Source organism: Papio anubis, chromosome 18, assembly GCF_008728515.1.
Source record: "Papio anubis isolate 15944 chromosome 18, Panubis1.0, whole genome shotgun sequence".
NCBI classification, from domain to species: Eukaryota; Metazoa; Chordata; class Mammalia; order Primates; family Cercopithecidae; genus Papio; species Papio anubis.
In genome coordinates, this window is record NC_044993.1 from 46384007 (window position 1) to 46397846 (window position 13840).

The 13840-nt window shown below is 48.8% G+C and overlaps 1 protein-coding gene across 1 annotated transcript; it reads left to right on the top strand.

Moving 5' to 3' along the window:
• Positions 1–5184: 5184 nt before the first annotated feature.
• ZG16 (zymogen granule protein 16) lies at positions 5185–7448 on the top strand. The gene is made up of 4 exons (XM_003918684.3): positions 5185–5246; positions 6220–6281; positions 6463–6595; positions 7034–7448. Exons 2-4 carry the CDS (start codon positions 6227–6229, stop codon positions 7347–7349), a joined length of 504 nt encoding a protein of 167 aa, XP_003918733.2. The 5' UTR covers positions 5185–5246; positions 6220–6226; the 3' UTR covers positions 7350–7448.
• Positions 7449–13840: the final 6392 nt, after the last annotated feature.

Consider the following 13840-nt stretch of genomic DNA (forward strand, 5'->3'; position numbering starts at 1 on the left):
GGCATTACATGCATGTGCCACAACACCCGGCTGATTTTTGCATTTTTTAGTAGAGATGGGGTTTCACCACGTTGGTCAGGCTGATCTCGAACTCCTGACCTCAAGTGATCCACCCACCTCAGGCTCCTAAAGTGCTGGGATTACAAGGTGTGAGCCACTGCGCCTGGCCCCATATATTTCCCCACAAAATCACATACTACCTCTCAACATTGCTGCACCCCCATTTCCCCTCCCCTATGAGGAAGGAGGCTACATAAGCATCTGGACCACTCTGCGTTATTAGGTCATCATTCTCCTGTGGTTCCCTTGCGCTTGTGCATGTGACATAAATTTTGTACACCTTTTTCTCCTATTAATTTGCCAACTGTCAGTTCCTTTTCGGGGAGCCTTTATAGGGCTAGAGAGCAGAGAGGAAGCTTTCCCTTGGCCCCACAGCTCCTTGACGTTGGCTGTTGACTCTTTTTCTCATTGCTGTCTCTTCAGCATCTGGAATGGTGCCTCCAATGTAGAGATGCTTGATAAACATGTGTTGAGCCGGGCGCGGTGGCTCACATCTGTAATCCCAGCACTTTGGGAGACTGAGGGTGGATCAAGAGATCAGGAGTTCGAAACCAGCCTGTCCAGCCTGTCCAACATGGTGAAACTCCGTCTCTACTAAAAATACAAAAATTAGCAAGGCGTGGTGGTGGATGCCTGTAATGCCAGCTACTTGGGAGGCTGAGGCAGGAGAATCGCCTGAACCTGGGAGGTGGAAGTTGCAGTGAACCGAGAAAGGGCAGTAGAGCAAGACTGCATCTTGAAAAAAAAATTAAAAACAGGCAAACAAAAAACAAAAACAAGCAAACAAAAAACATGTGTTGAGGTGCTTTCTGTTGAGTGGCAGAAAGCTCTGGCAGAAGGGCTTTGGACATTCATGCGTCCAGGCCCGGGAACCAGATGAGGTTTAAGGCAACTTCAGCTAGAGTTTAAAAGGGGCAGGTAGGCCTACAGCTGGCAATAGGTTAAATGTAAAGTGGCTCAAACAGGATCTGATGAGGCAGAAGCAGAGATGGGGACCTGGTGTCTCACTGCCTTCATGTTCTTTCTTCTGGCTCAATCCCCACATCAGGGTGCACCCTAGAGGTACCAGCATTAGCAATAGGGCAGCTTTCCTTGTTTCTGGGATGGACAGAAAATGGGCCTTGAGACCCTTCCCACCATAGGAAGGCATCTCTTGCACTCTGGAGACTGAGGACTTGCTATGGTGGAACAAGGAGCAGCCTCTGGCAATGGAGGAGATGCTGGATCTCCATACAGGCAGGGTGGGTGCAACGGAGTGGAGCTGTGGCAAATGTGGGCACCTCTGTCCTGAGGGTCCTGGATGTGTCATGCCTGGAAACATGACGACATCCTTCCAAGGTGCCCACCTCGACCTCTCTGAGCTGCAATCTTTGACTTTCTGTGTTTGGTCACAGACTAGGGGTGGTCTGTCCCTAAACAGAAGAAGACAGGCAAAGATTAGAAAGGAGAGAGGAAAGAGCTAGAGAGAGAGCTTGGGAGAGATGTAGGGACAGGAAAGAAGGGGGAGAAGGAAAAAGATATGGAGAGAAGGAATATAAAGAAAAAACTTTAGGCCAGTTGTGGTGGCTCATGCCTGTAATTCCTGCACTTTGGGAGGTGAAGGTGGGTGGATCACCTGAAGTCAGTTCAAGACCAGCCTGTCCAACATAGTGAAACCCCATCTTTACTAAAAATACAAAAATTAGCCGAGCATGGTGGTGGGTGCCTGATTCCAGCTACTTGGGAGGCTGAAGCCGGAGAATCACTTGAATCCTGGAGGCGGAAGTTGCAATGAGCTGAGATTGGGCCACTGCACTCCATCCTGGGCAACAGAGCGAGACTCTGTCTTTAAAAAAAAAAAAAAGATAAAGAAAAGAAAAGGCTGGGTGTGGTGGCTCATGCCTGTAATCCTAGCACTTTGGGAGCTGAGGAAAGCGGATCACAATTTCAGGAGATCGAGACTATCCTGGCCAACATGGTGAATCCCCATCTCTAGTAAAATACAAAAAATTATCTGGGCGTGGTGGCGCGCACCTGTAGTCCCAGCTACTCAGGAGGCTGAGGCAGGGGAATGTTTAAACCCTGGAGGCAGAGGTTTCAGTGAATCGAGATCGCACCACTGCACTCCAGCCCAGCTACAGAGCAAGACTCCATCTAAAAAAAAAAGAAAGAAAAATCCTCCTCAGAGCAGGGAAAGATGAAGACATAAAAGGAAGGAGAGTCACTGGGAAAGAGAGAGGGAGAGAGACACAAAACAAAACGGCTGGAATGAGGTGAAAGTTATAGCAGCAGGATGTACTGACCTTGACCTTGGAGAAAAAGAGAGGGGAAGGGAGGAGTGAACGTGGCATCTTTGGCTGCTGTTCTGTTTCACTTCCACAACTCATCCCCCTGGAGTCCCCGCCATTTCCAGATCCTCAGGGCGGGACTGCCTTTGCTATCTGGGATGAGTCCTTGGCCCCAGATGGTAAGCCTGTGAGGGGTGGGGTGCTCTGAATGCCTGACTAGTCATTTATAATTGAGAGTACTTATTCCAACCCCTTCTGGTCCTCTGTCCTTCCCTCTTCTTGGACCTGCTGAATCAGAGAGGTCAGAGGGCCAGTCCAGGAGGGGTCAGGCGCTAGGTCCCTGGAGTCGGTCCTAGGGATTTTAGGCTGAGAGAAATCAGTCCTGAAAGTGAAGAGCCTACAGAGAAAAAAAAAAAAAAAAAAATCTATGACATCACCCCTGGGGGTGTTACCGACCTAAGAAAGAAGCAATGGCCTGGGTGGCCTACAGCCCCAGGAAGATTCAGCCATGGTACCCAGGAGACTTGAGAGCCCAAAGCCCAGAGTTACCCCCAGAGGGACACCTGTAGACCTTCGGATCCTCAGCTTCGCACTTCCCACTGGACTGACTCTGTTTCCAGCGGGGCAATAGGCACGTGTTCACTGTGCACCTGCAACCCCAGGCATCCTTCTCAGAGAGATATGGTTTGGGAAGGGTTTGGCATATTGAGGATAAATAGATGAGTGGACAAAAAAAAAATGCAGGCCAGGTGCGGTGGCTCATGCCTATAATCCCAGCACTTTGGGAGGCCAAGGCAGGCGGATCACAAGGTCAAGAGATTGAGACCATCCTGGCAAACATGGCGAAACCCTGTCTCTACTAAAATTACAAAAATTAGCTGGACGTGGTGGTGCGTGCCTGTAATCTCAGCTACTTGGGAGGCTGAGGCAGAATTGCTTGAACCCAGGAGGTAGAGATTACAGTAAGCCGAGATCGTGCCGCTGCCCTCCAGTCTGGAGGATAGAGCCAGACTCTGTCTCCAAAAAAAAAGAAAGAAAAAAGAAAGCAATTACAGCAAAATATTAACCATAGTATAATCTATACGGTGGTTATACGAGTGTTCACTACACAATTCTTTTTTTTTCTTTTCTTTTTTTGAGACATGATGTTTTAATCATGGCTCACTGCAACTTTGACCTCCTGGGCTCAAGTGATCCTCCTGCCTCGCCTCCTGACTAGCTGGGAGCACAGGTGTGCACCACCATCACTAGCTAATTGTTTTATTTTTTTGTAGAGATGAAATCTCCCTATGTTGCCCACATTGGTCTTGAACTCCTGAGCTTAAGCAATCCTCCTGCTTCGACCGCTCAAAGTGCTGGGATTACAGGCATGAGCCACTGCACCCAGCCTCACTATACAATTCTTTCTTTCTTTTTTTTTTTTTTTTTTGAGATGGAGTCTCACTGTGTTGCCCAGGCTAGAGTGCAGTGGCGTGATCTCAGCTCACTGCAACCTCTGCCCCTCAGGTTCAAGTGATTCTCCTGCCTCTGCCTCCTGACTAGCTGGAATCACAGGCACCAGTTATCACACCCGGCTACTTTTTGTACTTTTACTAGAGACGGGGTTTCACCATGTTGGCCAAGCTGGTCTCAAACTCCTGACCTCAGGTGATCCACCTGCCTCGACCTCCCAAAGTGTTGGATTACGGGCGTGAGCCACCGTGCCCTGCCACTGTACAGTTCTTTAAACTTTTACAGGCCGGGCGCGGTGGCTCAAGCCTGTAATCCCAGCACTTTGGGAGGCCGAGACGGGCGGATCACGAGTTCAGGAGATCGAGACCATCCTGGCTAACACGGTGAAACCCCGTCTCTACTAAAATACAAAAAAAATTAGCCGGGCGAGGTGGCAGGCGCCTGTAGTCCCAGCTACTCAGGAGGCTGAGGCAGGAGAATGGCGTGAACCCAGGAGGCGGGGCTTGCAGTGAGCTGAGATCCGGCCACTGCACTCCAGCCTGGGCAACAGAGCCAGACTCCGTCTCAAAAAAAAAAAAAAAAAAAAAAAAAAAAAAAAAAACTTTTACATGTGTTTGGATTTTTCATATTAGAAAAAGGAAAGAAAAAAATGTCTGGCAAATAGTCGGCACTCCTAAGTGTAAGGTTTTGGAAAGGGAATATATTCCCTTTCTGGGAGAATCCACATTTCAAATGCCTGGGAGGGGCTCTGTTTGTCCTGACAGATGGCAGATTTCAGGGCAGGGCATCTACCAAGCCTAGAGGTGATAAGCCACTTTGCCCACCCAGAGCTGCTGGTGGTGACCTTAAGTTTACTATGTTCTTCCTGATATATGGCACTTGGCTCAGAGTGGACTCCACCTTGCCACCTGTCACCTAGGCTGGAGTGCAGTGGCATGATCTTGTCTCACTGCAGCCTCAACGTCCTGGGCTCAAGCGATCCTCCCCACCTCCCTCCTGAGTAGTTGAGGCTACAGGTGCTCGTCACCTTGCCCGGCTAATTTTTGTTTTTGTTTTTTGTTTTGATAGAGATGGGGTCTCACTATCTTGCCCAGGCTGAGCTAGAACTCCTGGCCTCAAGCGATCTGCCTCTGCCTCCCAAAGCATTGTAATGACAGGTGTGAGCCACCATGCACAGCCAGGAACTCAAAGAATCTTACCCTATGCTGTAGTATCTGTTGACTATGGTGTGAGCCACCATGCCCAGCCAGGAACTCAAAGAATCTTGCCCTATGCTGTAGTATCTGTTGACTATGGGGGAGAGGCAGGATAAGGTGTTCCAGACCCCGCCTGACACCTGATTCGAAGAGGTTGCTCATGTTTGCTCAGGAGGTGAGGTTCACACAATAAAGGGCAGGGGGAGGGCTTGGACCTGGTATAAAACATCTGGAAGTTTCCAGGGGGTTGCTTTGCATCTGAAACTGCCAGGTGAGGGGTGGCAAAGATGCCGGAATCTGAGTTGGGGGGGAATTCAAATCAGAGCTGGCGAATAGGATGCCTGGAAGGAGTGGCAGGAAAGACTTGAGTTAATTGGGGCTCCTGGGTCTGCACTAATCTTAGGTGCAAAGCTGTCTAGGTCTCTACTGAAGGACTGGGGACACCTGGTTCAGGTGTCCAGGTGTTCAGGGGAATGGACATGGCCAGATGTGTGTTAGTGGAGAAAAGAATAGTGACACATAGACCAGGTACCTGGGGTCTAATATCTTGAGCTGGTCCCAACTCCTTCTGCAACTTCTCTGTCTGTCCTAGTTACACCAGCACTGCTTGGATACTGGTGCTGGCACAGTCCCTTCTGTCACCAACTCTGCTCCCCAGGTGACACAGAGGCACCTCGAAAATTCTTCTTTCCTTGCGACCAGGTGGATGCTAGGGATTTAAACCATGCTCCAGGTGCCCCATAAGTCAGGCCAATTCACCACAGATGGTGAGGCTTTCTTTGCTCAGCCTCTGGGCTTGGTAAACTTAGCCGTCTCTTTGCTTGTGAGAGGTCCTCTACTCCCTCCTTAGAAAACTTCTTTCCTGGCTATGGCCACACCAACCCAAATGTACCTAAGTTTGGCTGATTTCAGAAAACTTTTCTGCTTTGTGCCAGGATGGAATAACGCTTAATCCAGATAGTTAGGGTTCATTTTCAGGCTTGAGAGAAAAGAGGAGGGCTTGGCTACAGCCAGACCAGGGAGAGCTGGAGGGATCAGGGACATAGAAGGTAGCATCAGGGAGGAACAGGACTACAAGGACTACAGGCTATGGATAGTCGTTTCTAAGCTCAAGACTGGGTCTGCTAGGTCTGAGTTGAAGGACGAAGAAGCCTTGGTCTGAGCCGCAGGTCAGGAGTGCCTGGGTCAATCAAGTCCACAAGGAAAAAGGTGAATCTTCATTTGCTCTTTTCTTCCCACTCCAGCCTCAGAATGTTGACAGCCGCCCTCCTAGCCCTTCTCTGTGCTTCAGCCTCTGCCAATGCCAGTAAGTGAGATACCAGAGCCTGGTAATGGGGACATGGGAAGGCAGCCTTGGGCACTGCTGTTGGCCAAGTCTTTTGGAGGCTGGTTTCAGGTGGGAGCTGAGTTGTGGGAGGAACAGGGGTGGTGCAGAGAAACTGAACTCCCGGAAGATTTCTCCCTCCAACTCCTGCTTGCCCCTCCAGTTCAGGCCAGGTCTTCCTCCTATAGTGGAGAGTATGGAGGTGGTGGCGGAAAGCGATTCTCTCATTCTGGCAACCAGTTGGACGGCCCCATCACCGCCCTCCGGGTCCGAGTCAACAACTACTACATCGTAGGGTAAGATTCTTTGAGTTGCTGGCTGGGTGCAGTGGCTCATACCTGTCATTACAATGCTTTGGGAGGCAGAGGCAGATCACTTGAGGCCAGGAGTTCTAGTTCAGCTTGGGCAAGATACCAAGACCCCATCTCTACCAAAGAAAAACAAAAACAAAAACAAAAATTAGCCGGGCATGGTGGTGAGCACCTGTAGCCTCAACTACTCAGGAGGGAGAGGCGAGAGGATTGCCTGAGCCCAGGATGTTGAGGCTGCAGTGAGCCAAGATTGTGCCACTGTGCTCCTGCCTGGATGACAGAGTCTCTTTGCTGGCAAAATAATTGAAGTTCCCTGTAGGATCTTCCAGGGCTCACCCAGGCTTCACAGTCTGTAGGACTAGCAGGAGACTTGTCATCCCTCTCATCACCCTTCTTTCTCCTTCCTCCTCCCCTCTTTCTCAGTCTCCAGGTGCGCTATGGCAAAGTGTGGAGTGACTATGTGGGTGGCCGCAGTGGAGACCTGGAGGAGATCTTTCTGCACCCTGGGGAATCAGTGATCCAGGTTTCCGGGAAGTACAAGGGGTACCTGAAGAAGGTGGTCTTTGTGACAGACAAGGGCCGCTATCTGGCTTTTGGGAAAGACAGCGGCACAAGTTTCAATGCTGTCCCCTTGCACCCCAACACCGTGCTCCGCTTCATCAGTGGCCGGTCTGGTTCCGTCATTGATGCCATTGGCCTGCACTGGGATGTTTACCCCAGTATCTGCAGCAGCTGTTGAGTCCCCTCTCCTTGGCAGGGACACTGTGATGAGGAGTAAGGACTCTTTTATCACTAACCCCCATCCAAATGGCTCAATAAAAAAATATGGTTAAGGCTAGTGTGTGGGGGCATATGTGGCTGGGATATCTGCCTCCTGACTCAGCTGGGGACGTGCAAATCTCACTTCTGGCTGGCTTTGGACATCTGTCTGGAAGAGTGGGAAGATGAGGGAGAGGTGTGTGAGAATCCTGGGCTTGTACTATGATTTATCAAGAGGAGATGAGACTCTGGCTTCCATCAACGCTCTTCAAGGACAGCTCCTTAGAACATTGATCCAAACTGGAGTCCTGGGTCTGAGGGGAAGGCCTAGTTGTGGCTTATACCAAAACCGCAGATGTCCCACTCTCCAGCTCTCCTCATCCCTGGTCCTCCCCTTAAGAAAGTGCTGAACTCACTTGCTGTGTGTGGGTGGCCAGGACCATTAGCCTTTGTTCTTTCCTGGAACCCACCTAACTCCTGAAACTTAGCTGAAGTCTGTGCCCGAGGACCCTGCCCTGTTGGCAGGCCCAGTTCCTCCTCACCTCTACCCATGAGCCCCAGTGTCCTGCTAAGCCCTCTCAGATCTGGGATTCCTCCTTCCTCAGGAAGCCACCACCTTCTCAACAGTGGAAACCCTGCCCACAATACGCTCTTAGGCTTTAGACATCAGAAGGTTACAGTGGACTGGGGGAGGCTGACACTAGGCTGAACTCATTAAGGAATGAATGGGAGGTAAGAAAACACAGGCAGCAAGAATCGAGTGTTTCGAGAAGTTTGGCTCTGGTTTGCCAGAAATAGGCAAGTCAGTTATCGGGGGTGTAAGGAAAAAGGGTTTTGTGTCTTTTTAAAATCCTAGACAGGAGAGTCACGAGCATGTTCACATGATAAAGAGGAAGAAAGAGAAAGAGGCTGGCAATTCTGAAAAGAGATCACTGATGAGGTCTCAAAAGAGATGGAAGAGGATGGTTTATGCAGTTGGGGAAATAAATTTTAAGAAGGGAAGAAAATTAAAATGAGTGAAGGTATGTGTTAGTTTTGTGAAAGTTATCAGTATATGGCCGGGTACAGTGGCTCACATCTGTAATCCCAGCACTTTCGGAGGCCAAGGCAGGCGGATCATTTGAAGTCAGGAGTTGGAGACCAGCCTCCAACATGGTAAAACCCTGTCTCTACTAAAAATACAAAAATTAGCCAGGTGTGGTGGCCCACGCCTGTAATACCAGCTACTTGGGAGGCTGAGGCATGAGAATCACTTGAACGCTGGAGGCAGAGGTTACAATGAGTTGAGATAGTGCAACTGCACTCCAGCCTGGATGACAGAGCAAGACTCCATCAAAAAAAAAAAAAAAAAATTAAAAAAAAGAATGTTATCAGTATCAGAATGGAGTCACATATGTCATATCCTAACGAAATGGAACCAAGCTGACACCTAAATTGTCACACCTGATAACACCTTGGAGGACTGGGTGGAGAACCAGCAGACAACAGCAAGGAGTGGCAGAGTCTGTAGACCAAGGTCAGGTAAAAGGATCACCCATCATGTTGGGCGTCAGATGAGGCAGGTTCACACACTACCTGAGGAAGCTGGTCTTTGTGATAGACAAGAGCTGCTCTGCCTCTTGGGAAACACAGGCACCAGTTTTAGTGCCACCCTGTTGCATCCCAATGCTGTCCTTTAACTCATCAGTTACGGTGCTGGATCCCTCATCACTGCCAATACAGGGCTAGCAATATGTCCGCCCCAGTGACTGCAGCCGCTGCGGAGCCCTAGCCTCCTCTCTGGCAGGGCCCCTGTGGTGGGACTTCTCTATCATTAACCTCCATGCAGTTGACTCAAGAAAAGGATATGGTGGTTGGGCAAGGGGGCTCACGCCTGTAATCCCAAGACTTTGGGGCTCAAGTCAGGAGGGTTGCTTGAGCCCAGGATTTCAAGACCAGCCTGGGCAACACAGCAACCTGTTTGTAGGCAAAATGAGGAGTTGAAGTTCCCTGTAGGATCTTCTAGGGCTCAACCAGCCTTCATGTGCAGGGGGACTGGCAAGAAATCTGTCATCCCTGTCACCACTTTGAAGGTCTCAGGGTGTATGTAGTTCCTGAAAAGTTCAAGTCCCACCTGAGACTCTGGTCTTTTTGAGGGACAAGGGCTGCTAACTCCTTTTGGGAAAGATGAATGTCAATGCTGGCGTCTCGCAACACAGCATCATGCTCTGATTCATCAGTGATTCCCTAATCAATGCCATTGGCTTGCATTGTGACTGTCTATCCCAGCCTATCCAGTGACTTCAGCAGCTGCAGAGCCCCAGCTTCTTCTTTGGCAGGGGCACTGTGGTGAGGAGGGAGGATTCCCTTACCATGAATCTCCATCCAATTGGTTCTGTGAACTGATATGGTGGCCCAACTGTTGCGGGAAGTCAGGGACCCTGAACAGAGGGACTGGCTAGAGCCACAGCAGAGGAACATAAATTGTGAAGATTTCATGGACATTTATCAGTTCCCAAAATTAATACTTTTATAACTTCTTACACCTCTCTTTACTGCAATCTCTGAACATAAATTGTGAAGATTTCATGGACATTTATCAGTTCCCAAATAATACTCTCATAATTTCTTATGCCTGTCTTTATTTTAATCTCAATCCTGTTATCTTCATAAGCTGAGAATTTACATCACCTCAGGACCCTGTGATGATTGCATTAACTGTACAAATTGATTGTAAAACATGTGTGTTTGAACAATATGAAATCAGTATACCTTAAAAAAGAACAGAATAACAGTGATTTCAGGGAACAAGGGAAGATAACCATAAGATCTGACTGCCTGCAGGGCCGAGCAAAAAGAGCCATCATTTTCTTCTCGCAGAGAGCCTAAAAATGGACGTGCAAGTAGGAGAGATATCACTAAATTCTTCTCCTAGGAAGGAATATTAAATATTAAGACCCTAGGAAAAGAATTGCATTCCTGGGGGGAGGTCTACAAATGTAATTTGAAAGTTAATTGATGTTACTTTGATTTCATTTTGAATACAGTAAATATGAATCAAAACCCATATATACGGAGCATCTTCACAAGCCTCATTTTTCACTGTTGCCCAGGCTGGAGTGCAGTGGCACGATCTCGGCTCACTGCAACCTCCGCCTCCCAGATTCAAGTGATTCTCCTGTCTCAGCCTCCCGAGTAGCTGGGAATACAGGCGCCCGCCACCATGCCCGGCTAATTTTTTGTATTTTTCGTAGAGATGGGGTTTCACCGTGTTAGCCAGGATGGTCTCGATCTCCTAACCTCGTGATCCGCCTGCCTCAGCCTCCCAAAATGCTGAGATTACAGGTGTGAGCCACTGCACCTGGCCTGGAAGTTATTTTTTAAAAATCAATTGTTTCTTTCTCTGTCATCCAAGCTGGAGTGCACAGGCATGATCTCGGCTCACTGCAACTTGTACTTCCTGGGTTCAAGTGATCCTCCTGCCTCAGCCTCCCAAGTAGCTGGGACTATAGGCACATGCCATCACATCTAATTTTTTTTTTTCTTTCAGATGAAGTCTTGCTCTGTCCCCAGGCTGAAGTGCAGTGGTGCAATCTCGGCTCACTACAACCTCCAACTCCTGGGTTCAAGCAATTCTCCTGCCTCAGCCTCCTGAATAGCTGGGATTACGGGCATGCGCCACCATGCCTGGGTAATTTTTGTATTTTTAGTAGAGATGGGGTTTTGCCATGTTGGTCAAGCTGGTCTCAAACTCCTGACTTCAGGTGATCCGCCCGCCTTAGCCTCCCAAAGTGCTGGGATTACAGGTGTGAGCCACCTCACGAAATCCTTTTTTTTTTTTTTTTTTTTGAGACAGAGTCTTGCTCTTTTGCCCAGGCTGGAGTGCAGTGGTGCAATCTCAGCTCACTGCAACCTCTACCTCCCAGGTTCAAGTCATTCTCCTGCCTCAGTCTTCTGAGTAGCTGGGATTACAGGTGCCCGCCACAGCACCCAGATAGTTTTCTGTATTTTCAGTAGAGACGGGGTTTTGCCATCTTGGTCAGGCTGGTCTCAAACTCCTGAGCTCAAGCGATCTGCCCACCTCGGCCTCCCAAAGTGCTGGGATTACAGGCATGAGCCATCGAGCCCAGCAAATGCTGTCTCGCTTCTAGGAATCAATATAAATCATCTGGCAATTAATTTTTTTAAATTTTATTTTCAGACAAAGTCTCGCTCAGTTGCCCAGGCTGGAGAGCAGCAGCACCATCTCAGCTCACTGCAACCTCCACCTCTCGGGTTCAAGCCACTCTCTTGCCTCAGACTCTCGAGTAGCTGGGATTACAGGTTTGCAACACCATGCCTGGCTAATTTCTGTATTTTTACTAGAGACAGGGTTTCACCATGTTGACCAGGCTGGTCTTACACTCCTGACCTTAGGTGGATCACCTCGGCCTCCAAAAGTGCTGCGATTACAGGCGTGAGCCACTGCTCCCAGCCTTAATTTTTGTATTTTTAGTAGAGACATGGTTTCCCCATGTTGGCCAGGCTGGTCTTGAACTCCTGACCTCAAATGATCTGCCCACCTCAGCCTCCCAAAGTGTTGAGATTACAGGTGTGAGCCACCACGCCTGGCCAAACTACTCTAATTTCTATCAGCCAGATGCAGATCCTTAAAACAACCCTAGGAGGTATTTCAACCATTATTCCCTTTTAATATCTGAGGAAATGGAGGCACAAAGAGGCTAAATCTTTGGTCTGGGTGGCCTGGCACTAAGGCCCTGTAACTAAATGATTTATTCAAACAGAAGCCCTATCTCCTTGATCTATGCTCTTTTCACTATTTCTGGCAGGTTTCTTATAAAATATCTGGAGTTAGCAACAAACGTGAAAACTGAACAGCATTTTCTGACGGACAAGGAAGACCAAACTGTCAATTGCCGATGCCAGAGATTCTCAAAGTATGGTCCAGAGACTTCTGGGAGTCCCTGAGACACTTTCAGTGGGTCTGCAAGTTCAAAATTATTTTCATAATAAAACTAAGGTACCATTTGACTTATCTTGCATTGTTTCTCAAGTATATAGTGGAGTTTTCAAAATACTATATTGTATGTGACATCACAACCGCATGAATGCAGAAGCAGATATGAGAATCTAGTTTTATTATTTGTCTTTGAGACAAGGTCTCCCTCTGTCACTCAGGCCAGAGTGCAGTGGCACCATCACGGCTCACTGCAGCCTCAACCTCCTGGGCTTAAGCAATTCTCCCACCTCAGCCTCCCAAGTAGCTGGGACCATAGGTGTGTTCCATCACGCCTGGTTAATTTTTTTTTTCTAAGAGATGGAGGTAGGCTGGGCACAGTGGCTCACGCCTGTAATCCCAGCACTTTGGGAGGCTGAGGCGGGCGGATCATGAGGTCAGGAGATCGAGACCATCCTGGCTAACATGGTGAAACCCCATTTCCACTAAAAATACAAAAAATTAGCCGGGCATGGTGACGGGCACCTGTAGTCCCAGCTACTCGAGAGGCTGAGGCAGGAGAATGGCGTGAACCCAGGAGGCGGAGCTTGCAGTGAGCCAAGATCAAGCCACTGCACTCCAGCCTGGGCGACAGAGAGAGACTCCGTCTCAAAAAAAAGAGATGGAGGTCTAGGCCGGGCTTGGTGGCTCACACCTGTAATCTCAGCACTGTGGGAGGCCAAGGCGGGTGGATCACCTGAGGTCAGGAGTTCGAGACCAGCCTGACCAACATGGAGAAACCCTATCTCTACTAAAAATACAAAGTTAGCTGTGCACGGTGGTGCATGCCTATAATCCCAGCTACTCGTGACGCTGAGGCAGGGGAATCGCTTGAACCTGGGAGGCAGAGATTACAGTGAGCCGAGAGATTATGCCACTGCACTCCAGCCTAAGCAACAGAGTGAGACTATGTCTCAAAAAAAAAAAAGGGGCACACCTCTCTGGTTTTTAGTATGTTTACTACGTTACGCAGCCATCATCACTACTTCATTCCAAAATATTTAACATTTCTATCACCTCCAAAAGAAACTCATTATATGTTGTGGGAAGTCAGGGACCCTGAACGGAGGGACCAGCTGAAGCCATGGCAGAAGAACGTAAATTGTGAAGATTTCATGGACACTTATCACTTCCCCGATCAATACCCTTGTGGTTTCCTATGCTTGTCTTTACTTTATTTTTTATTTATTTACTTTTTTTTTTTTTTTTTGAGACGGAGTCTCGCTTTGTCACACAGGCTGGAGTGCGGTGGCGCGATCTTGGCTCTCAGCCTCCGAGTAGCTGGGACTACAGGTGCGCACCACCACTCCCGGCTAATTTTTTGTGTTTTTAGTAGAGACGGGGTTTCACCATGTTAGCCAGGATGGTCTCGATCTCCTGACGTCATGATCCGCCCGCCTCGGCCTCCCAAAGTGCTGGGATTACAGGTGTGAGCCCGGCTGCCTGTCTTTACTGTAATCTCTTAATCTTGTCATGTTCGTAAGCTGAGGATGAGT

What these genes read in the sequence shown, in the direction of transcription:
- ZG16 (XM_003918684.3), top strand. Translation starts at nt 6,227, where the DNA reads ATGTTGACAGCCGCCCTCCTAGCCCTTCTCTGTGCTTCAGCCTCTGCC. An exon ending in TTCAGCCTCTGCCAATGCCA is followed by an intron (nt 6,282 to 6,462) that starts GTAAGTGAGATA and finishes TTGCCCCTCCAG; the next exon opens with TTCAGGCCAGGTCTTCCTCC. An exon ending in AACAACTACTACATCGTAGG is followed by an intron (nt 6,596 to 7,033) that starts GTAAGATTCTTT and finishes CCTCTTTCTCAG; the next exon opens with TCTCCAGGTGCGCTATGGCA.